Source organism: Mugil cephalus, chromosome 18 (genome assembly GCF_022458985.1).
Source record: "Mugil cephalus isolate CIBA_MC_2020 chromosome 18, CIBA_Mcephalus_1.1, whole genome shotgun sequence".
NCBI classification, from domain to species: domain Eukaryota; kingdom Metazoa; phylum Chordata; class Actinopteri; order Mugiliformes; family Mugilidae; genus Mugil; species Mugil cephalus.
The window spans coordinates 23303070-23325500 of record NC_061787.1 but is presented as its reverse complement, the minus strand read 5'-3'; the positions used below and the strand labels follow the sequence as shown (position 1 = coordinate 23325500).

Here is a 22431-nt window from a genome sequence, read left to right as displayed (position 1 = left end):
CTTTGAGTCTGTACTTACATTTTAAAGATTTTGCCATTTGGAGCAGTTAACAGTGCGTCTGCTCCCTCCGCCATCTTGCTGCTGAACTCCACCAATTGACATTCATTCACCAGTGAGTTTTCACAGATAGACTCATATAGTTTCCGCCATGAAGTGCAGCGAAATAGCCAATCATGTATGATTGCCAAGGCAAATTAATAAATAAACGGCCGGTAAATGATTTGGAGAACTATTCTTATGGTCGGTGTCAGCACACAATGTAGCCAGTCCGGTAGCTGAAGTTAACTATCTAGCCAGCTAATGAATTAGCCTTAGGCTAGTCTTCCAGCGAGGCTCCGGTTTGTTATCCAGCCTAACGAGAGGGTATCCATCAAAACACCACCGAGGTCAGAATGTAAATAATAATTAATCAAACTTTTAAGTAAAGTTTGTCAAATTGGGAAATGTTAATCCACCACATTAATTTTGAAACATTAGTCTATATATTGAAACAAGGTTATATGTTAGTAGTTTGAGTTAAAAGGTAATATAAATTAAGATCGAGGAAACAAAACGTGAATATGCTTATAATATTCCGTAGACATACACGAGTGTGGGAGTAAAGCTCATCCAACATGGCGACGATGGGCTCCACCTACTTCGGGCTTTATTTTCAAGGTTCAGAATCCAATGGGTGACGTCACGATGGGTTTGTCCATACAGTCAATAGGAGTGATGGAGAACTTAACGGGCGATCAGCAGCTTCCACCAAATTTGGTGAGATCCTTAGTTATCTACCCTTTTGTAAGAAGGATGATGGAGGAGAAAATCCGTGTCAAGGAGTTGGGACCCAACAAGCCCGATCTTATCATCAGAAGTGAATGAAAAGTGCGACTTAACGTGGACACAGACAGGTCAAACCAATTTAAAACACTTCTCACTATTTTTTTTTTTTTTTTGAAAAATGCTCCTGAAAGAATGGCTGCATGTCGCCAGTAGCTCCGTGAAGAATGACCTTTCTAAGTTATTATTAGTGTGTTAATGGTTGTTTTTTTGTCTGAGCTGTTGTTGTTTTTCTGTGCCTTGAACCAATCAAAATGGTTTTTGGTCATTTTTTTTTTTGTTTTTCTCTGGAAAAATTCTCTCTCGTTGGTCGTTGGCTGTGGAGTTCGGCTGAGTGGCCGTTGTGTTCCTGTTATCAACTGTTGTCCATGTCCCCTGGGCCACCCGGAGTGAGGCCTAAGTGCTTTGGATGCCAGGCTGAGATTCCCGCTAAATCTCTGAAGAAGTTCTGGGGATGCCAAGCTGGAGTTGGCAGAGTACGAGTGGAGAAGGAGCTTTGGGTTGGCTGTGCCATCTGTCCTCAAGGGGATCGTGACGTCTTTGGCAGCGGGATCGGTGGACTGTGCGCGCTTGATGGGACCCAAAAGGAGTGTGTTGTGTTGCGAACTCTACGGGTGGACATGCTCCATTTGAATTTACATCCCTCCCTCACAAGTACAAGGAGACACCTTTTGTCACGATGTGTTGTGTCAAATAGGAGACCTTTGTCAAAGAAAGCCCCTGGCAGTTGTTCATTTCAGCCTGGTGGAATCTTCTCTTTGGAGTCTCAAAGAAATTTTCAGGAGTCTGCATTCAGAGCATCAGAGTGATCTTTATTGCCAGCAACAAAAGAGAGCAGCACTACAGTGCACACAAAGTAAGTACCTCTAAAGTGTAAAGGCCTTTGTTCTCATCTTTTATACTTTTGGGATCTCACAGGTCACACCTTCTGTCCACCCCCTACATTTGGGACACACCCTTATACCATCCCCTCATATTAATCAATTACACTGTTAGAAATTGTCATCGTCATTGTTGCTGAGACTTCCTGACCTTGAGAGCCAGGTGGCCTCCTCTTATCTATTGGGGCGTGTGGCTATGAGCGTCCGATGCCCATTGTTTTTCAACATTGTAATGTTATCACCTACCTTTTATTTTTTCAAGGTTTATCCACTTACATTACACCAGTAAAGTCATTCTTGCCAATTTTACACCCTTATTTTCACTTCTAAGCTTATTTTTAAAATAATAAAGTTTATTATGAACAATGCAACAAGTGCAACTATCTTCTACATATTATGTGTCCTTACTCATGTGCCATTGTGAGGAATACAGTAGATATACTTTTGGTTTTCATTGCTCTCCCTTTGTGTTCTAGTGACATATGCCTGGTGAAGGCCCATCATATTAAACATCATATTATAATCAAACTGATGACATTATGATCAGACATATCATTGTAATTCAATATAACATTATAATCAAACATAGCCCTGCAATATGCTGGTGACCTGTCCAGGGTGTACTCCGCCTCTCGCCCGATGCCAGCTGTGATAGGCTCCAGCAACCCCTGTGACCCTAGTACAGGATTAAGCGGTACAGAAGATGAGATGAGATTATAATCAAACATGACATCATAGTCATTCTGCTTGCATCTTTTAATTTATCTTCTTCTTAGCACATCACAGGCTTTAAAATTAAACTACAGATGCCGCTGTCGCTACTGGTCAAACGGCCAAACACCTCGGACACTGTTTTTTGCCAACTTGTATAAAGGCTTAATGCTAATTCTGTAAATATTTTGATTTCATTGTTTATTTTTATTCAATTTGATCTCAATTGTTTTATCTTTTTTTTGTTCTGTTTTTTTTTGTTGTTGTTTTTTTTTTTGTTTGTTTACATTTATGTGCATGTTACGGTGACAAAGTAATTTCCCTCGTGAATCATTCAAGTCTATATGGGAAACTGCGTCAAGCTAGGTGTACTAGGAAAGATTAGCAACGCAATTGGATGACGGACACCGCGGTGGAGTACTTGAATGCACCATGACACCGCTTATACGCTTTACCGTACGATGCAATGTAGACGGGCACTCAATTTTCGAGCGTAAATAGCGCGACTGTGCCTCTGTGGCATGACCGCAGTTAATTGTCGATGATATATTCGGAGGGTTTGTCAATTAAGGTACGCCTATAGGATTGCGTTATGCAGTTAAAAGGATGCGTTAATCATGTAGGCTAATACCAACTCTCGTGAATATGTGACGCACTGTGTTTCTCTAAGATGGCCTCTTAGCCTTTCTTATTTAATTTCATATTAATTGTCTAGTGAAGTTTTCTCAAAATTACTACCATAAAAATGAATGTACTCCTTGTGGTCTATGTAGTCTATGTAGTCGTTGCAGAAAAAATAACAGTGCCATGTGGTAAACAAAACGGGCAAATGGTCCATTCTGGGGAATTGCAGCAAAAAAGTTTATAAGAACCCTGTCATAGTGGCCACTTGTATGGAAGATTTTGTTATAATTAATACATAATAATAAAATGTCTTCTCAGTTTTCCAAAAAAAATGGATATTGATAAATCTGATGTAACAATTCTTGGCATATTTAAAACTTATTTAACAGAAATATGTATGAGTAAAGATCACGTAATGAGGACACACATGCTCTACCCACTGAGCTAAACACCCTGGATTCTATTCTGTTTGGATTATCGGTTAATTTGGGCTGGTGCAGGGAGGGCTGGATGTCCTATAAGGAATATACACACATTCTGCAAAAGGAAAGTAGTAGAGTGATAGACAGAGATGGGGGGATGTCACAGATGATTTCAGCATCATATTATCAGAAAAGGATGTAGTGAAATAAGTTGAAAATCACCACAGTGGCAGCTGGGGACATGTAGAACAAGAATTTGGTTGAGTTTGCAGAAAACGATTTTATTTTATTATTATTATTATTTTACAATTTTTTAAATCTGGCCATATACATAATTTATTGGGTATGATTTCAACACGAGGTTATTTGAAAATGATGCAGTGAAATAAGTTGAAAATCACCACACAGGTAGCTGGGGATATGTAGAACAAGAATCCGGTGGAGTTTGCAGAAAACAATTTGATTTTATTTATATTATACATTTTTTTTACAGTTTTTTTAATCTGCCCATATACATCATCCATTGGTTATGATTTCAACATCATATTATCAGAAAATGATGCAGTTAGTTGAAAATCACCACAGTGGTAGCTGTAGAGTATGCCTAACAATTTGATTCTTTCTTAATTAAGTTTTTAAATCTGACTATGCAGAAATTAGTTGGATTCTGAATGTGCTTCAATAATTTTGTTCTATCATTTAGTTGTAATCATTAAAAAGAATATAGTAAAACAACAACAAAGTTATGACAGATGTATGTATTTCAACAAATGAAAATAAGAAGAAAATATAGATTTCTGAGTTTACGGGATGCCCTTCAATGCACCATAAAACCGCTCAAACGCTTTACAGTCCGACGCGATGTAGACGGGCACTCGATTTTCAAGTGTGGATAGCGCGACCGTGCCTAGCTGAAGCGCAGATGGCGTGACTGCAGTCACAGACGAGAGGGGAGGAGCAGCGAAAGTGAAAGTACGCAGTTTATTTCTTCAGACTCCATTTTCGGTCGACAAAGCAGAACGAAAAAGGGGAAGAGAAATTTAGGGTAAGTGTTAACATTATTACTGGTGTCATTGTCAGTTTGCACTGTGGAGGGGAAAAGAGCCAGAGCTCTAACCACACTCTTTAGTTTGATTCAATCGTCCTCTCAAGTTGTTCAACCGCAGAGCTTTTATCAAAGTTCGCGTCCGCAACGCCTCATGCTATCAGGGCAGGACCCTGAGCAAACCGCTATGGTGCACGTCTCTTTCTATAGTATTGAAATCTTTGGTTTGCACCTTCAGTCATGCATTGAAATTAGCGTTAAATTATGGTTGTCCATCCATTAAAATGGTTAATCACGATTAAATATGGTGACTGCTAGCAAGCGATGTGCACAATGTTTAAATTGTTTTATTTAAATAAATGCGCTTTCTTGTATTAATGGTATTATGTAACCCCCCAGCATGCGGTTTACAATAACCTTCTGCGAACCCGAGGTGCCCGTAATTACCAGTTTTACAAGAGTTCTCCCAACTCTTTTTAACTTCCTTTGCCATACAAGGGCGGTGTACTTGCCGAATTTGGTAAAGCTATATATTCCAGGGCTTCCAGGATCAATATTGGTCTCTATGTGCACCTGGCCTTTTTTTCCTCTAATCTTTGTCATAGTCTCCTAGATCACATCAAGCAAATATTGCTGTCAAAATGAATGTAGTGTGGAGAGGGTAGCTTGTACCTTGGCTCTAGAAAGTCTGTGTTCTCTACTCCAGAAATAGCCTGGTCGTCCAACGCCATAATATCTGTATAGCACTATCTCTAATTCCTCCTTTCATTATAATAAACAAGTTTTTGGGTTACCTAAGAAATCATCCGACTGGAAAAGACTTACTGTAACTGCAGTTCATGTAAAGTCACTGAGTGTTACTGGTTTATCTCTCAGATTGATGGAAGTCCACAGCTCATTTGTTTGTGTAGACAAAGAGAAGGACAGAGCAGAGTCGGCACTATTGCCTTTGAGGAGTGACTGGTCCAAACACGAACTTCACAACTTCAATAATGAACCTGGACCCTCAGACACAAAGTAAGAGACTGCTTCTATCTCATTGACATGGCTAATTTGGAATAATTTCCATCAGTTTCAGTATATTTTTGGTCTGATAGTTGATTATTTTTCACTAAAATACTTGAAAAAGTTTTTGTGACTCAAATAGGAATAATGAGTCCTGTCTCCTCTCAGCATCTTGATAGCTGTCAGACACCTAGAAAGCTGTACCAAACATTTGTTTTTACAGAGGTCAGTACCACAGAGAGAGAGCAGAGTCTCCAGTATCCAGCTGTCTGTCCATAAAGGGTGACTGGTCAAAAGAAGAACCTATATGCTTCCATAATGAACCTGGACCATTGCACGCAAAGTAAGTGAGGGCTACTAACTGCAGCAGCATTGTTTGTGTATTTACAGTTATGTCCATATACAAAACATTTGTTTTTACAGAGGTCAGTACCACAGAGAGAGAGCAGAGTCTCCAGTATCCAGCTGTCTGTCCATGAAGAGTGACTGGTCAAAAGAAGAACCTATATGCTTCCATAATGAACCTGGACCATTGCACGCAAAGTAAGTGAGGGCTACTTACTGCAGCAGCATTGTTTGTGTATTTACAGTTATGTCCATATACAAAACATTTGTTTTTACAGAGGTCAGTACCACAGAGAGAGAGCAGAGTCTCCAGTATCCAGCTGTCTGTCCATGAAGAGTGACTGGTCAAAAGAAGAACCTATATGCTTCCATAATGAACCTGGACCATTACAGACAAAGTAAGTGAGGGCTACTAACTGCAGCAGCATTGTTTGTGCATTTACAGTTATGTTCATATACAAAACATTTGTTTTTACAGAGGTCAGTACCACAGAGAGAGAGCAGAGTCTCCAGTATCCAGCTGTCTGTCCATGAAGAGTGACTGGTCAAAAGAAGAACCTATATGCTTCCATAATGAACCTGGACCATTACAGACAAAGTAAGTGAGGGCTACTAACTGCAGCAGCATTGTTTGTGCATTTACAGTTATGTTCATATACAAAACATTTGTTTTTACAGAGGTCAGTACCACAGAGAGAGAGCAGAGTCTCCAGTATCCAGCTGTCTGTCCATGAAGAGTGACTGGTCAAAAGACGAACCTATATGCTTCCATAATGAACCTGGACCATCGCACACAAAGTAAGTGAGGGCTACTAACTGCCGCAACATTGTGTATTTAAAGTTATGTCCATATACATATAAACACTGGCGGATGTTTTTATTATGTTGGTTACGTCAAGTTGTAGTTGAATATAGCTTTAAGGGCAGACTCTTTTATTTTGAGAGTATTTACATCCAAATTGTAAGAAAGGTGCATTAATTTTAACCATTTCTAGACACACTGGGCCTCATTTACGAACCGTGCGTACACACAAATCTGTGCAGGAACCATGCGCACGCACGTTTGACGCACAAATCTGTGATTCATCAGTTTCTTCTTACCTAAATTTTTTATGTTGAAATGTAACACTATTGGCCTTTATTAAATAGTTTATTGGCCTATAATTGAAAGGTGATTCCGAAAGATTTGTAGTGCTATGACTGTGCACATCTGAAGTTGATTTCATTAATTGGCATGGACGATATGTAAAGGAGTCCAATTTACCTCCAACAAAGTGGAGAGATGGCAGATCTAGCCTTGCTGGAAGATATCACTGCCCGTGCATCCAGGAGAGAGCGCACCTTCAGGGACCGTCAAAACATGCTTGATCAAAGTGAAAGATGGCTTATGAGCTGTTTCCGACCACAAAGGCATGTTTTGCTGGAGCTGTGCAGTTCCCTGGAGCTGCATCTCCATCACCCGACACACTGCTCTCACCCTGTACCTCCTTAGGTGCAAGTCCTGTCCACCCTTAGTTTCCTAGCTACAGGTACATTCTAGAAGGAAATAGCGGATCGTGCTGGGATTTCACAATCCACTCTGAGCCGTGTCATCCTGAAGGTATGGCATCATAAAAACAGATGCTAATCTTCTTAACATTCCCTTACGACGAACAACGCCAGAGTGATGTGAAGGGGGGGGGGGGTTCATGGCTTTGCTGGAATGCTAAATACTATTGGTGTCATGGTTCTGTCTTTTATTTCGTGATCATGGTTTTGAGTTTCCTGTTTTATTTTGTTTAGTTTCGTAACTTCCTGTCTGCCGTGCCTCATGTTTCTGTCTTGATGTCTGTCTGTGTCTTGTTTTGTGTTTCCTGTTTTATTTTGCTAAGTAGTTGATTTCCTGTCTGTTGTGTTTCCTCGTGTGTGATTGCTTATTGGTCTCACCTGTGTTGATTATCCTTATGCGTCTCACCTGTGTCTTGTCAGCTGTGAACCCGCTAGGGTATATATAGCCCTGCCTTTCCCTTTGTTCTCATGCTACACTGTATTCTATTCCGTGGACACACTCTGAAAGAGTATGCTTTTTCTACACAATAATCTCAGTTTCTGACGTGAAATTTTTTTTCTTACTTTTTGGCCATCTTTCACGTACTCTCAGCTTCTCTGTTGACACCACCCTCTTCATCTGGCACTAAACGGATGTCCTTATATAGAGAAATAGAGGCATGGCAGTATGCTGATTGCTGTTCGCGGACACACGCCTGTCGGTTTAGAATGGTTCTGATTTACTAACATACGCACGTTGATGCAACGTTATTATCGTTAACGAAAATGAATGAAATAACGAAAACTTAAATTGAAAAAACTATTTCGTTAACTGAAATAAATAAAAACAAAAAATTAAAAGAAAAAACGATAACTAACTGTAATTGTATTGCGAACCGAAATTATAGATATAATTCCCTTTGTTTTCGTCTCTGTCAATTTAATTATAAGCCTCAATTGGTTGGATTCATATGATCGATTTATTCCGCTCTGGCAGTTTTACGCCAGCTCCAGCTGGCAGCAGCAGAAGCACCTTACTGCACCTCACGGTCCGTGGCGTCACCTGGCAGCACCATGGCGGTTGTAGCAAAAGTTGGGAGAAAGCGGCAAAGTCGGGACTTTTTTGATTATGATGAGGAGATAGATAAAAGCAAGTGTCTTGTTGTGGAAACAGACTGTGACAAAATATGTGGTTTGCTTCTCAAGGGGAAAAACCCCACTAACCTCAGTCCATTTAAGATGCTCACAACAGGCGGCTAATGTCGAGTAGCTACCAAAACAAGCTAGCTTCTGTGAGGCCGCCGCCGCCCCCGAAAGAGAAGCGACATCCCGCCCAGGGTAGCACGGGGAAGGAGACAACTATAATGGACCGCTTTCACCGACGACCGAATAGCCGCTGGTTAGTAAATACGCAGGAACACCACAAGCGAGAAGATGTATTGGTTAACATGTTTATTGAGACTGGGATGTCGACATGACTGTGTGACTCGATTGCCTTCAAAAGGTTCAGCACTTTACTCGAACCGTAATTCTAATCCCCCGGTGCTGCAAGAGTGAATAACCTTATTGGAGCTAAAATGGAAAAGGGAAAGCACAAATTAAAAGAGATCATAATTCTTATCCTTTTGTAATATATGCACATTGTATGTATTCATTAAAGGAATAGTTCACCCAAAAATGAAAAATCAGTCATTATTAAGTCATCATTAACCTAATTTTTGAAACTAATCCTTGTGTTGAATTTTGTTATACAATACTTACTCTGACCTTTTTGAATCCTGCACCTGACAAATAACCCAAAGTGTGAAAAAACTAATAAAAACTAAACTAAAACTAAGCATTTTTGAAAATATAAAAACTAATAAAAACTAGCAAACCCACACTAAAAACGAATTAAAACTAACTGAATTTGAGGGGAAAAAAGTCAAAAAGAAATAAAACTAAACTAAAATGAAAAATCCCAAACTATTATAACCTTGCGTTGATGAGAACAAAATCGGCAGGTGTCATGAATCTGATGGTGATTTCTCGCAAGTACTTTTTCTTTGTGGATGGTAAGAACATTTCTACGCACATATTAGTTAATGAAGCCCATTGTCCTATTTTCAGGGCCTCTGAATCGATATTTCAAGTGAATCTATTCTTCACTAAAATCATTATTTTTAATACTTTGTGCAGAATCTGATAGGCAGTGATTGTGTGAAGTCTGAGACGTTGACACCAATGAATGGGTGTCCTCATTTACTGCAGTTGTCTTCAGTTATTTCATGGGTCTCTCTGTCTTTATTTTTTTTCATATGTGCATTGTATTACTGTCTATAGTCCGGAAATTACGGTAGTTTTGCAAAAGTTTTTTGATGTGTTTTGAAAGATTAATCACATTATTTTGTGTCATATACTGTTATATTACATCAAATATAAAGTAATATACAATCTCTTCCCATAAAATAATGTAATTTAAACCAACTAATAACAGCACATTTCTGTAAATTTAAGCATCATTATTCGTAAGACAACATTTATTGACCATATTTCTAGGTAATTTAATTGTTTAAAAATGGGAAAATGTTTCTAATTAAACAAAAGTAATTTTCCGTTATTTTACGGTATTTTTATGGCACCCCTGCTGCCAGAAATTTACCGTTTCTTTAGGATTTGTTTTTCTTTTTTTTTCTTTTTACAGTGTAGAGCTATTTAAATTACTTTCTCAATATAATCTATCAGTATCACATGGTGCGTTCCATTTGTACTCAGTGGGTGGTCCACAAACCAAAGGGTTAGCAGTTCGATCCCAAGAATGTGCCACATGCCGAAGTGTCCTTAAGCAAGAAACTGAACTCGTAGTTGCTTCCAGTGCATGGCACTAGTGTGTGAATGTTTGTGTGCTTGCGTGAGTGAATAGAAATAGAATAATAATTATTAAGTCCTGTCCGGTGGCTAATCCAAACCAGACTGTGATGGATGCGGTCAGGAGAGTGTGGATTATTGCACAGTAGAAGATGATGAGCAGCTCCTGGGGCAGGTTGAACTTTCTGAGCTGATGCAGGAAGTACAACCTCTGCTGGGGCTTCTTCTGAACAGAGTCAATGTGGGAAGTCCACTTTGAGTCCCATGAGATTGCGGACCCTAGGAACCTGAATGAGTCCACGGCCCTGTTAAGGGTGCTAAGAGGAGGGGTAGATGGGGTTCTCTTCTGAAAGTCCACTTTCATCTCCATAATGTTAATCGGGTTTAGCTCCAAGTGGTTCTGACTGCACCAGATCACCAGCTGTTCCACTTCCCCTGTGTATGCAGACCTGTCCCCATCCTGGATGAGTCCAATGACAGTAGTGTCATCTGCAAACTTTAGGAGTTTCACAGAAGGGTCCCCAGAGGAGGGAGAAGAGCATTGGGGAGAGAACAAACCCCTGGGGGGCGCTAGTGCTGAGAGTCCAGGTGCTGGATGTGAAGCTTTCCAGTCTCACCTGCTGCCTCCTGTCAGTCAGGAAACTGGTGATCCACTGACAGGTGGAGGTTGGCACAGTGACAAAACAAAATCTGTACGTACGTCCCTGCAGAGTCCAGGTGGTGCAGGATGTAGTACAGACCCATGTTGACTACACCATCCACAGATCTGTTTGCCCTATAGGCAAACTGCTGGGGGTCTAGCAAGGGGTCTGTGATGGTCTTCAGGTGGGTCAACACCAGTCGCTCAAAGGATTTCATGACCACAGATGTTAGGGTGAGATATCACTATACAAGCTCTAACACAGTCGCACATATGTTCCCCGATCGGTGCAATTTCCCAAACATGACATTTGATTAGTTTGATTGAGAGAAAAAATTTTTTTAAAAATTGCACCCTTCAGAGGTCGGTCTTTATGCAAGTAGATCAAACTTGTTTTATTAGAGCTGACCCTTCTACAATGATACAGTCTCACAGGCCGTCAAGTGACAAAATCAGAATGTAACAGGCAGATACATCAACATCGGAGCGAAAAACCTGGGTCAACCTGCGTTGACTTGATGTCACTGTGAAAGGGGCTTGAGTGAAGATGGGAGCCAGCTGGTCAGCACAGACTTTCAGGCAGGACGGAGACATTCCCTCAGGTCCTGGAGCCTTCCCGATCCTCTGTTTTTGAAACAGCTGACGTCCTATTTGCAGATCCTCAGTGTAGGCAGGGGGTCAGATAGGGAGAGGTTTACGGTGCAGGTATACCTTTTGTGATGGAGGTGGTTGGGGAAGTGGGAGGTGTGAAGGTTCTTTCAAACCTGGAGTAAACGACATTGTCAGGCTGACCACGGAATTGGGGGATGGTCTCTTGTAGCTGGTGATGGTCTGCAGGTGTTTCAAAACTGTCATGGAGTCCAGAAAAGTGGTTTGACAACGTTTTTGTGTAATTCCTAGATAGATGGATAGATAGATGCTTTATTAATCCCAAACTGGGAAATTTCACCGTTGCAGCAGCAATGTACAGGCAGTCAACACCATACATACTATATATAACAGGGAAAACACAATCTACTATATATATATTATTTACGGAATTATGAAAATAAGTGAAATGAAAAAAAAGTGTATACAAGGAAAGAAAAGAAATAATGTACAGAGTTTTATCTGTCATATGCAGATGAGGAGTTGAACAGGCGTACAGCTTGAGGCAGTAAAGATTTCCTGTAGCGTTCTTTGAGACAGCAAAGTTGTCTAAGTCTCTTGGAGAACGAGCTCCGTTGTCTGTCTATCATCTGGTGGAGAGGGTGGTCAGGGTTATCCGTGATTGATAACAGTTTAAGTGTCCTCCTTTCCACTACCACCTCTAAAGTTTCCTGTGTGCAGCCAATGACAGAGCCAGCCTTCCTGATCAGTTTATCCAGTCTGTTGGCATCATTGCACAGTAAAATCAGCAGACATAATTTAACACTTTTTCGAGTGTTGATACCTTTACACTAAGTTAGTGTAAATTTGACTCTTCTTGTAGTTAAATTTAGCACTGCCTAACACCAACCAGTGTTTTTTTTTTTATTAAACACTTTTATGTAGTGTTAGCAATTAACTCTCTCAGAGAACTATTTCTTAACTACACAAGTGTTACCCCCATAACACTTTCTAATTTTTTAATTCTTATACAATTCTACAAAAAATACTTGGAAAATAAACTTTACTAAAATAAAAAGGTAGTCATGTTTGGTAGTTCAAAAACATTTATTTTCAAACTTGCACCACAAATATTAGAACATGTAACAGTAAGGCACAATGTAGCATTAGCACCACTTTAGCACGTTAGCTAGCAACTCCGAACCATTAGCATCATCTTATCAAGTTTTATGAAAACATTTATTTTCAAACTTGCACCACAAATATTAGAACATGCAACAGTAAGGCACACTGTATGTTTGTAGTGTTAACACTTGGAGGTGTTAAATGCAGGATCAGAGTAAGAAGTTCAGAGTTAATATTTAAACATTTACACCTAGAAGTTTGATTTAGTGACACTTCCTTTTAACACTCGGTTTTAACACTAACTATTTATCGACTGAGAGTTAATTATAACTCTACCCAGAGTATAATTAACTTTACTAGTGTATGGTGTTTAACACCAAAAATTCAACTCTTCTCAATTTGCTGTGTGGCTGCAATGTAGACCACAGCAGAGAAAGGGGTGCTGGCCACAACAGACTGGTAGAACTTACTGCACTGTAGGCCCCTCCGTTGTCCTGGCATAGTCTCAGTCTTGAAGTGAATCATGGTTTGTTGTTGAAAGTGCAGAAGGTTTTGGTCTGCATACTAATGTCCTCACAAAAGCTAATAATCACAGTGTCAATCAGTTCATCCAGGTTTGAGGTTGTAGCTGCAAAGACGTTCCAATCAGTGCAGTCAAAGCAGCATCTTTTACCGCTTTCACATTGAAAGTTGACTGGCGACATTTTCAGACCTGGGTCAACTCACCTTTGGTGCGCTTTCACATTGGAAAAGTTCCGGGTCGGACCTCACGCTGTGAGAGCTGCTTGCCCGTTTTTTCATCCGTCATACATCATCGCTGTCATGGTTCTGTCTTTTATTTTGTGCCATGTTTTGTGTTTCCTGTTTTATTCTGTCAAGTTTATTAGTTTCCTGTTTCTCATGCCTCATTGTGTTTTTGTCTTGATGTCTGTTCGTATGGTGTTGTGTATTTCATGTTTTATTTATAAATGACTGTTATCAGTGGCAGATGTGAATAAAAACATTTATCTTTTCGGTGACAGAGGTCAGTACCACAGCCAGAGAGCAGAGTCTCCAGTATCCAACTGTCTGTCCATGAAGAGTGAGTGCTCTAAAGAAGAACCTATATGCTTCCGCAGTGAACCTGGACCCTTACACACAAAGTAAGAGAATTGTTTCCTCTGTAAACTGATCTGAAGATCATTGAGCTCATTTGAGTCAGTGAAAAAATAATCAACAGTCTGGTTGTCTAACAGACAACATTGTTCTGAACTGAAATAATATGTAGGAGTACAGTGTTGTTAGGTGATGTATATAGAATTATTTAATAATTTTAATGGTTTCAGTCATAGCATTGCAACTGAAAATTTCACCTGAAATTGGAGTCTGCTTCAGATCATGTTGAAGATCGTGGCAAATTAAATCTTTTTACATGGAACAACTTGTTTTTGTATCTGCACATTGTGTTGTGTCTCTAGTTCAACATGGTTATATATATGTAAAGGATATTATGCATGCAAGTATTTGCACGATTAATTTTGTGTGAAATGTATTCACAGACCTTTTTCCATTATTTTCCTTTTCAAACAAGGTGCCTACTAAGCACATTGTTCCCACTATTTTATGGTATTCGGGACCGATCAGAGTCTACAGTATCCATCTGGCTGTTAATTAGGACTTACTGGTCCAGAGGAAAACCTGCACTGTTTTGTAATGAACTCGGGCCCTCACACACAAAGTAAGAGACTTCTACTGTTTGTACTGTACACTGAGCTGATAAAAGATATTGACTTTAAAATAAAGAAGGGTGTACTAAAATATTCATCACCACAATTCAGATGTTTAAGTGCAAGAAGATAAGATCCTACTCTGGATTTTATAACTAGGAATTACTGATGGTATTTCTCTAGTAAAACACCTAGGAACCTATATTTCAGAATGTACACTCATCAGTAGTAAGATATATATGCCCTAATGTTGAAGTTTGTAAAGACTTCATTCAACTTTTTACTTTATATTCAAAGATAAGCAATCCAGTAGTGTTATTCTTAAATGTAATAACACCAACCTTCTGCAAGTTCCAGTGTCTGTTCTATCACTGATGGTCAATGTATTTACTTATATACTTTGAAAAGTTTTTGTGATGCAAATAAAAATAATGAGGCCAATCTCTTCCTCTTAGCATCTTCGACAGCTGTCATTCACCTATAGAAGCTGTAATCTGATCTCAGAGGATTGTTACACACATGAAACCATCTCATTATCTGCAGTTGCTGTAGTTTATGTATTTACTGCTACTTGAATCACTGTTATTAGTGACTGATGTGAATAAAAGCATCTTTTCAGAGGCAGAGGTCAGTACCCCAGACAGAGAGTGGAGTCTCCAGTGTCCAGCTGTCTGTCCATGAACAGTGACTGGTCTATAGAAGAATGCTTCCTTAATGAACCTGGACACTCACGCACAAGGTAAGACAACTACTAACTTGTTTATATGAACAATTTTAATATCTTTTCTCTGTCCAGTTATAAATTTTTTCTAGTTAATTAGAAAAGCTGTAACCTGATCTCGGAGGACTATTACAAACATGCAACCATCTCATTGTATGCAGTAATCGTAGTTTGTGTTATTTATTTAAATGACTTTTATGCTAGAGCTTATCAGTGATTGATATGAATAAATCACGTGTTATTTCAGTGGCAGAGGTCAGTACCACAGAGAGAAGGTGGACTGCATAGTATCCAGCTGTCTATCTATGAAGAGGGACTACTCTAACGGAAGAACCTATATGCTTAGAAACGTTTTCTAGTGTAAGGTGACCTGATAGATATTTGTATTAAGAATAACCGTGTTACATGTGAGGACGGTTGACCGTGATCAAGGAGGTATCAACAAAAAATGCAGATTTCTTCTGTTTTGTTTTAGGCTGGCCACAAGAAAACAAATATTCAGACAAAAACAAAAACGGTTATTCCTGTCTTTTCCTTCAAAGACAGTTAAAAGGAGAAACAAGAAAAGATATCAATCATCTGCTGCAGTATGGTACCCTCCTTCTCTTTTGGAAAAAACACACTCAAGTGAGAAGTAACCTTTTCAACCTTTGCAGTCATTCTCAACTCAATTACGGTGGCATCAATACAAACCAAAAACCCTGAATACTAGCAGTCCCAAGACAGAAACCTGTGTGATAATCAAATAGAATTACAACATCCATGATTTGTTGCGATACACATATATACATATACACATATACAGTATATATAAACAAACATATTTTGTGCATATACAGGCTAACAGTGAGAGGAGTAAACTCTCGTCTTATCACATACACTAAAGCACAGAGGCTGTGCTTCATGACAGTCACTCACTTTGATAACACAGCCAGTTAGGAAAAGCAGTTCCCTTTTTGTTGATGAAAGCAGGAGAGTGGAAATCAAAGGAAGCATCATTTTCATTCCAGACCAATTTCATACAGAAAAGTAGCCACACTTTTCCCGTTCTCTGTGAGTTTTTGAGCTTCTGGACAGTGTTGCCAAATGTTTGTGTTATTCACCAACAATCTGCAAATGATTTTAGTGATAAATAAATGTGTTGGCAGAGGGAGGAAGAGAAGTCATGTTTCTGTGGAGCAGCAGCTGTCCTGCTGTGCTTTGTGTCAGGAAGTCCTGAAGGATGCAGTCTCCACCAGCTGTGGACACTGGTTCTGCAGACAGTGCATCACCTCATACTGGGACCAGTCTGCTTCATCAGGAGACTCCTCCTGTCCCCAGTGTGGACAAAACTCCAGAACAGGTAAGACTGTACATCTGTCTGCTGATGGACTGTTTCTTGGACACCACAGAGAAGACAGGTGAGGAGCCCAGTGGTTCGTTGCAGCAAATTAGTAGTGGTTCATCAGGTGTGTGGAAACGTCACTAAAGATGAAGCCCACACCACTGTGACATGCAAAATATTTCAGTCAGTTGTGAAATATAACAAAAGTACTACTGCAATGCACACTGAAAACGCTAGCAGAGGAACAGTCCAAATCCTCTTGTATGTAGTACATGCTGCTGTTCCTACATTTCTGCATATAAATTACTCAAAATATTACCGTACTGTCACACACATCCTAAAAGTAGACAAAGAAAACAACCAAACAAAGGAAACAGAAATATTATACTTGTGTATTTATTTACTGAGAAAATTACGCTTTTTTCCTTATCTGTGAATTGCAAAAGTAGGCAAACTGTTACAAAAGTATCTGGTGATCAGTCATCCATAGCGCCTTTTCGACAAATTTTAGCCCTTTTCCTCAGCACAGAACCACTTGAGATCTAAGATGTTGGTGGGTTTTCTGAAATGAACTGCTTGCTTCACAACTTTTCTATTGGACTGAGGTCAGGACTTTTACTTGACCATTGTGAAACAAGGTTCTTTAACCATTCGTTTATAGAACAACTTGTATGCATGGGCTTGTTGTCCTGCTGTATGAATCTGTTTATCATTAGATTCATGTACTGGCCATTTAGTTATTTGTTTTTTTGAACTCCAGTTTTTTTTGCATTTTTCAAAGGCTTGGTACATGGCAAATGTAGCACGATTCTCAAAAACAGGAACAGATAATATACAATTATGTAACCCTAACGACAGACTCAACAATTTATGTGTGATGTACAGGATAAGGCATTAGATACTAAAAAATACACAAAAAGGAATAAGAAAAGAAAAAAAATGTACTAGTAGGGGTCATTGTCTAACCTTATGTAATCCCAAAACCTATCCCAAGGGGTCACCCATGCTCCCTTGTCATAATTTAATCTGCTAAGCATACATTCACACAGACCCATTCTTTCACCTGTGGAACTTCTGATGCCGTCCAGTGTCTCAAAATGACTCCACCAAAATGTTGTTGTGCCCAAGATTACTGATAAGTTATCTTTGGATATACTGGGTAACTGAGATTTATCTGAGTCCAAAAGGGTCTGATAAAAACATATTCCCATATACAGTGAAGGAAACTTCTTTTTTTGCATTTCCAACACAGGTCATCACCTGAAAGTTTTATTTTATACAATCTGGATGGTGTGTAACAGTATCTATGTAATAAATATTTACCACAACCAGCCACAATCGTTGCCCATTTATCATCTTCAATCTCTCCACCAAGGTCCCTCTGCCAAATCGTCTTTATCTAATTAGAGTCATTGCTGACAGAAAAAATAGCAGTTCTATAAAACTGTGAGGCATTTCATTTTCCAAGTGGCAGTTTCATATATTCTATCACTGTATTATCAGCAATATTGTAAGGCTTTGAGTTAATACAGCTCCTTATTTGTAAAAAACTTCCAAAAATGATCTTTTTCCACCAAATTAAATTCCTGCAGTAATTTATGGTACGACAAAAACACCCCATCTTTGAATAGATTGTTAATCATACTTTTGTCTTCTGATTGCCACAGTTTCCAATACACTGATTTCTTTCCAATACAGACATCAGGATTATTTTATGCACTCTGGTCCAGACATCTTTTGAGTGTTGAAGTATTGGATTTATGATTTTTTTTTTTTTTTTGTGATAAAACTTCCATGGGCTGGAAAGGAGAACATATCTCCTTTTCTACCTCCATCCAGGTTGCTTTGTCCTCTGTAACTTGCCAGTACCTATTTTGGTCTTCTCAAAAGCTAAATAATACTGTCTAAGATCTGGGAGGCCCATTCCTCTGTTTTCTTTATGTGTGCATAACTTTCTCAGTTTTATTCGTGGTCTTTTTCCACCCCATAGAAAATGTTTTATTACATCATCCTGTTGTCTAAAAATGGTAGATGGTATCTTAATTGGTAACATGATCACAACATAGTTACCCTGCAGTTTAGCGTGGGTTCTCTCCAGATACTCTGGCTTCCTCCCACCTCCAAAGACATGCTCGTTAGGCTAATTGGTGACTCTAAATTGACCCTAGGTGTGAGTGCAAATGGTTGTTTGTCTCTTTGTTAGCCTTGCGATAGACTGGCTACTTGTCCAGGGTATACCCCGCCTCTCGCCCGATGCCAGCTGGGATAGGCTCCAGCAACCCCCGCGAACCTAATGCAGGATTAAGTGGTATGGAAGATGAGATGAGATGATTTTCCCCCACAATGTCAATTTTAATTTTCCCCATTTATCAAGGTTTGTTTTAACTTATGAAGTAACGGGTTAAAATTTAGTGCCACTATTTCGTCTGTATCCTCGGAAAGACTGATGCCAAGATATTTAATTCCCTTGCATACCCACATAAAATTAAACCTCTCCACCATATGCGAAATACATGACTTGGAGAGAAGCATCACGTCAGATTTACTCCAGGTAATGGAATAGCTGGAAAATTTTGAAAAGGATTTTATAGTGTCATGTGGCAGAGAGGTTAAAGGCTCAGATACTACTACTACTCATCTCATCTCATCTCATCTTCCGTACCGCTTAATCCTGCAGTAGGGTCGCAGGGGTGGCTGGAGCCTATCCCAGCTGGCATCGGACGAGAGGCGGGGTACACCCTGGACAAGTCCTGCTAAACTATCATCAGCATATAATAATTTATGTTCCTCATCTCCTCGCCTTACCCCTCTTCCAGGGTGTGCTGTAACAGACACAGCCAAGACTTCTAAACAAAATGAACAGTAATGGGCTCAGTGGACATCCCTGTCGAGTTCCTCAGGTCAGATTAAAGAAAGGGGAGATTATCCCATTTGTCATCACTGCTGCCTTAGGTTCTTTGTACAACATTTTAATCCATTTGATAAAGTTGGAATTAAAGCCAAAATAGGACAGGGTGAAGTGCAGAAATTGTCACTTCACCCTGTTAAAGGCCTTCTCGGCATCTAGAGAAATGGCTGTAATAGGAACATTCTGGGACTGACTCAACCACATTAAGTGTAGCAGAAGTCTAACATTATCAGTTGAAATTCTATTATTATATAAAACCAGCCTGATTGGGGTGAATGATATTTGGTAGAACCAATTGTAAACATATAGCTAAAATTTTAGTAAGAATCTTACAATCAAGATTAAGCAAACTTATAGGTCTATAATTGGAGGGGTCGGCTGCATCTTTACCTGTTTTAGGAATTAGTGAGATTACAGCTTCATTAAAAGTTTGAGCTACAAGACCCTTATCGAACATCTCCTGATATACCCTCTGTAGTATTGGTACAACAATATCTGCAAAGGCTTTATAATATTCCACTGGGAGTCCATCATATCCCACTTTTCACTGAAGAAATTGCCTTCCTTTTTTCTGTCTCAGTTATAGGCAATTCCAATCCAGCTGCCTCCTAAAGTTGGAGCTTAGGCACATCTATATTCAGGAGAAACTGCTCTATATCCTCTTGCAAGGTGTTCGGAGCTATGATAGATGTATATAACTTTTCATAATATTGTTGGAATATTCTATTTATATCATTAGCGGCAAAAGTTGTTTATTCTTTAGTTTTATAACTGATATGGTATTTGGAAGGATTTCTTCTTTTAACTATCTGGCTAATAATTTTCCCATTTTTTCACTCCCTTCATAAAAGCTTGTTTTTAATCTATAAAGTGCATACTGCTTTTTTATTATATTTTTCATGCGAGTATTTAAGCTTACAGAGTTCCTGAAATTCCCTGTCAGAGTAGTGTTTAGACATGTGTATTTCCTTGTCTTTTATTTCCTTTTCCAAATCTTTAATCCTGCTAATATTCTCTGTTTTCTTCTCAGATAGTAGCTATTTCTTCAGTGCTACCAAAAAAAAAAAAAAAATTAAATCTTCTTCTATTATCTTTTTAAAAGTTGAGTCCAACACTAATCCAATGTTTAGTCTCCACCTACCTCTCCTTTCAGCCTTAATTCGACTGGTGCATGATCTGTAATGGAAATTGCTTTTACATCACATTTAGCCACATTGACTGCCAAGGAAGTCCCTATTAGAAAAAAAATCTATCCTGGAGAAGGTTTTAATGGCAGTGGGAGAAAAAAGTAAATTCCTTCACTTTTGGGTTTGTCAGTCTCTATATGGGTCAAAGATGTATAAGGATTTTAAAAGTGAAAAAAAATCAAAATCAGCTGCTATTAATAATAATAAAAGAACAACAGTACAACATCAAATCAATCTCTAAAAACCTACAGCTACTGAATTGATAAACATGCCCAGTCTCTCTAACAGAGGACATGTCCTGGGTAACAGAATACCTTTGTTATGCAGGAAGGACATATCGTTACCCAGGAAGGACAAAACAACTGTTTTTCCTTTATAATCAGGCACTAACTGGGTCTACTGTGTAAAACATTAGTTTAATCTTCAACACATCAATGTCATATTTCACATGAAAAAGGTCATTTTAAAATTTAAAAAATTATAAATGTGTTATTAGCGTTATCTAGAAAGACACATCATGGTGGTGCATCACGTACCACTGAGCGAAAAGGTCAAAATATCAACATTTTAAGAGAGATTTATTGACATTGTCATCTCTTTTGGGGGTCCTTCAGAATCTGTTGGCTGATACAACACCCTATATCATGGCTGTCCAAATCCAATTATAGTCATATAGCCACTTTATGTGTGATACACAGGAAGGACATTTGAGAATCCAAAAAAAAGTATTTCTTGAATAAAAATGTAAATGAGCTTAGTGTTGTTACTATATTTGTAGATGTCATTACAAACACCAACACAATTATGCCCCAGTGTATCATGTAATGCCTTTATTAAAATTTTTGACATTTTTAGCATAATTTTGTACTTAGATCTTTAGCCTGTACGTTATCCAGGAAGGACAGTTTTGTACTTTTGAGCTAAATAGGTCCTTAAATTTTCATTTCTTACAGTAAATACTCATATTAGCAAGTAAAGTGGGGAGAATTTAGTAACAAATTGTACTTTTTAAAATTGTTTATTTATTTTTACTATTATAAATATGCCTCGGACACCAGAATTGACATGTCTCGTCTTTGACCCATATATCTACTAACCCTACATCTCTATTCAGCATATGCAAAGCCCCTCTCTCCTTGTTAGGAGAGGGGTTCTGAATGTACTCCTATCCAATATCCTATCCTCTTTATCTCCCAATGTTCTATTCAGTTTGTGGAAGAAATCAGGGTATCCCTATTATCAGGTACGTATATATTACATAGTACGACAGGCACTTTCTCCACTATTGCTTCAACACAGACAATCCTCCCCTCTACATCTTTAGTTTGCTTTAACAGAACAAAACTTATGTTCTTAGGAATATGTTGTTGTTTTTATTTTTTTGAAAAAAGCGCCTGAAAGAGTGGCTGCATGTCAACAGTAGCTCCGCAAAGAAAAACCTTTTTAGTTTATTCTTATTCGTATGTTTGAGCATACAGTGAGCATCTTAGGCCAAGTGTCTCATGATAGCTGTATGTCTTGGACACTCGTGTGAAGAGATGCAAGGCTGTCAACTGATGGTGATGAACTGAATCATGTGATAGGAAAGGCTGTCGACAGACTGATTAAACCCAAACATGTAATGAAGAGTGAACTGGAAATGACTGGCAGAGGCCCATTTTCAAATCAGAAAGTGTTTAGTGACGGCTGTAGCAAAAAGGTTGTCAGTGCTTGCCAACCTACGAATGCACTGGTAGACACAAGTGATTAAGTGAAGCCATGACACTGAAGAAAGAGGCCTTTTGGGCATTGTTGGACCAGGAGATTCCAGAAGCAGCAGCCAGGCACCACGATGCCAGATGGGCTGTGGTTTCTATGATTGCAGAAACTCTGTGGGACGAGTTTGGTGAGGTTATGGGCGATAGCAGTCACTAATGCTATACAGTTTTTAGAACCTGAAAAAGTACTGACCCCCTTCTTAATATCTTATTTTTTGTGTGTTTGTCACACTGAAATGTTTCAGA

At 39.0% G+C, this 22431-nt stretch overlaps 1 protein-coding gene across 6 annotated transcripts in view; it reads left to right on the top strand.

Moving 5' to 3' along the window:
- Window positions 1-4355: 4355 nt before the first annotated feature.
- LOC125024459 (NLR family CARD domain-containing protein 3-like) overlaps window positions 4356-22431 on the top strand; it is a 37927-nt gene continuing 19851 nt past the window's right edge. For 3 of the 6 annotated variants that reach the window (XM_047612259.1, XM_047612258.1, XM_047612262.1), the window contains exons 1-11: window positions 4356-4505; window positions 5382-5522; window positions 5734-5853; window positions 5934-6053; window positions 6134-6253; window positions 6334-6453; window positions 6534-6653; window positions 13605-13724; window positions 14153-14299; window positions 14908-15027; window positions 16158-16351. In XM_047612259.1, coding sequence (XP_047468215.1) covers window positions 5386-5522; window positions 5734-5853; window positions 5934-6053; window positions 6134-6253; window positions 6334-6453; window positions 6534-6653; window positions 13605-13724; window positions 14153-14299; window positions 14908-15027; window positions 16158-16351 — 1318 coding nt within the window. In that variant the 5' untranslated portion in view covers window positions 4356-4505; window positions 5382-5385. Of the gene's footprint in view, window positions 4506-5381; window positions 5523-5733; window positions 5854-5933; window positions 6054-6133; window positions 6254-6333; window positions 6454-6533; window positions 6654-13604; window positions 13725-13753; window positions 14300-14907; window positions 15028-16157; window positions 16352-22431 lie in introns of those variants that run through there. The other 3 variants (XM_047612260.1, XM_047612261.1, XM_047612263.1) reach the window with 3 other exon arrangements.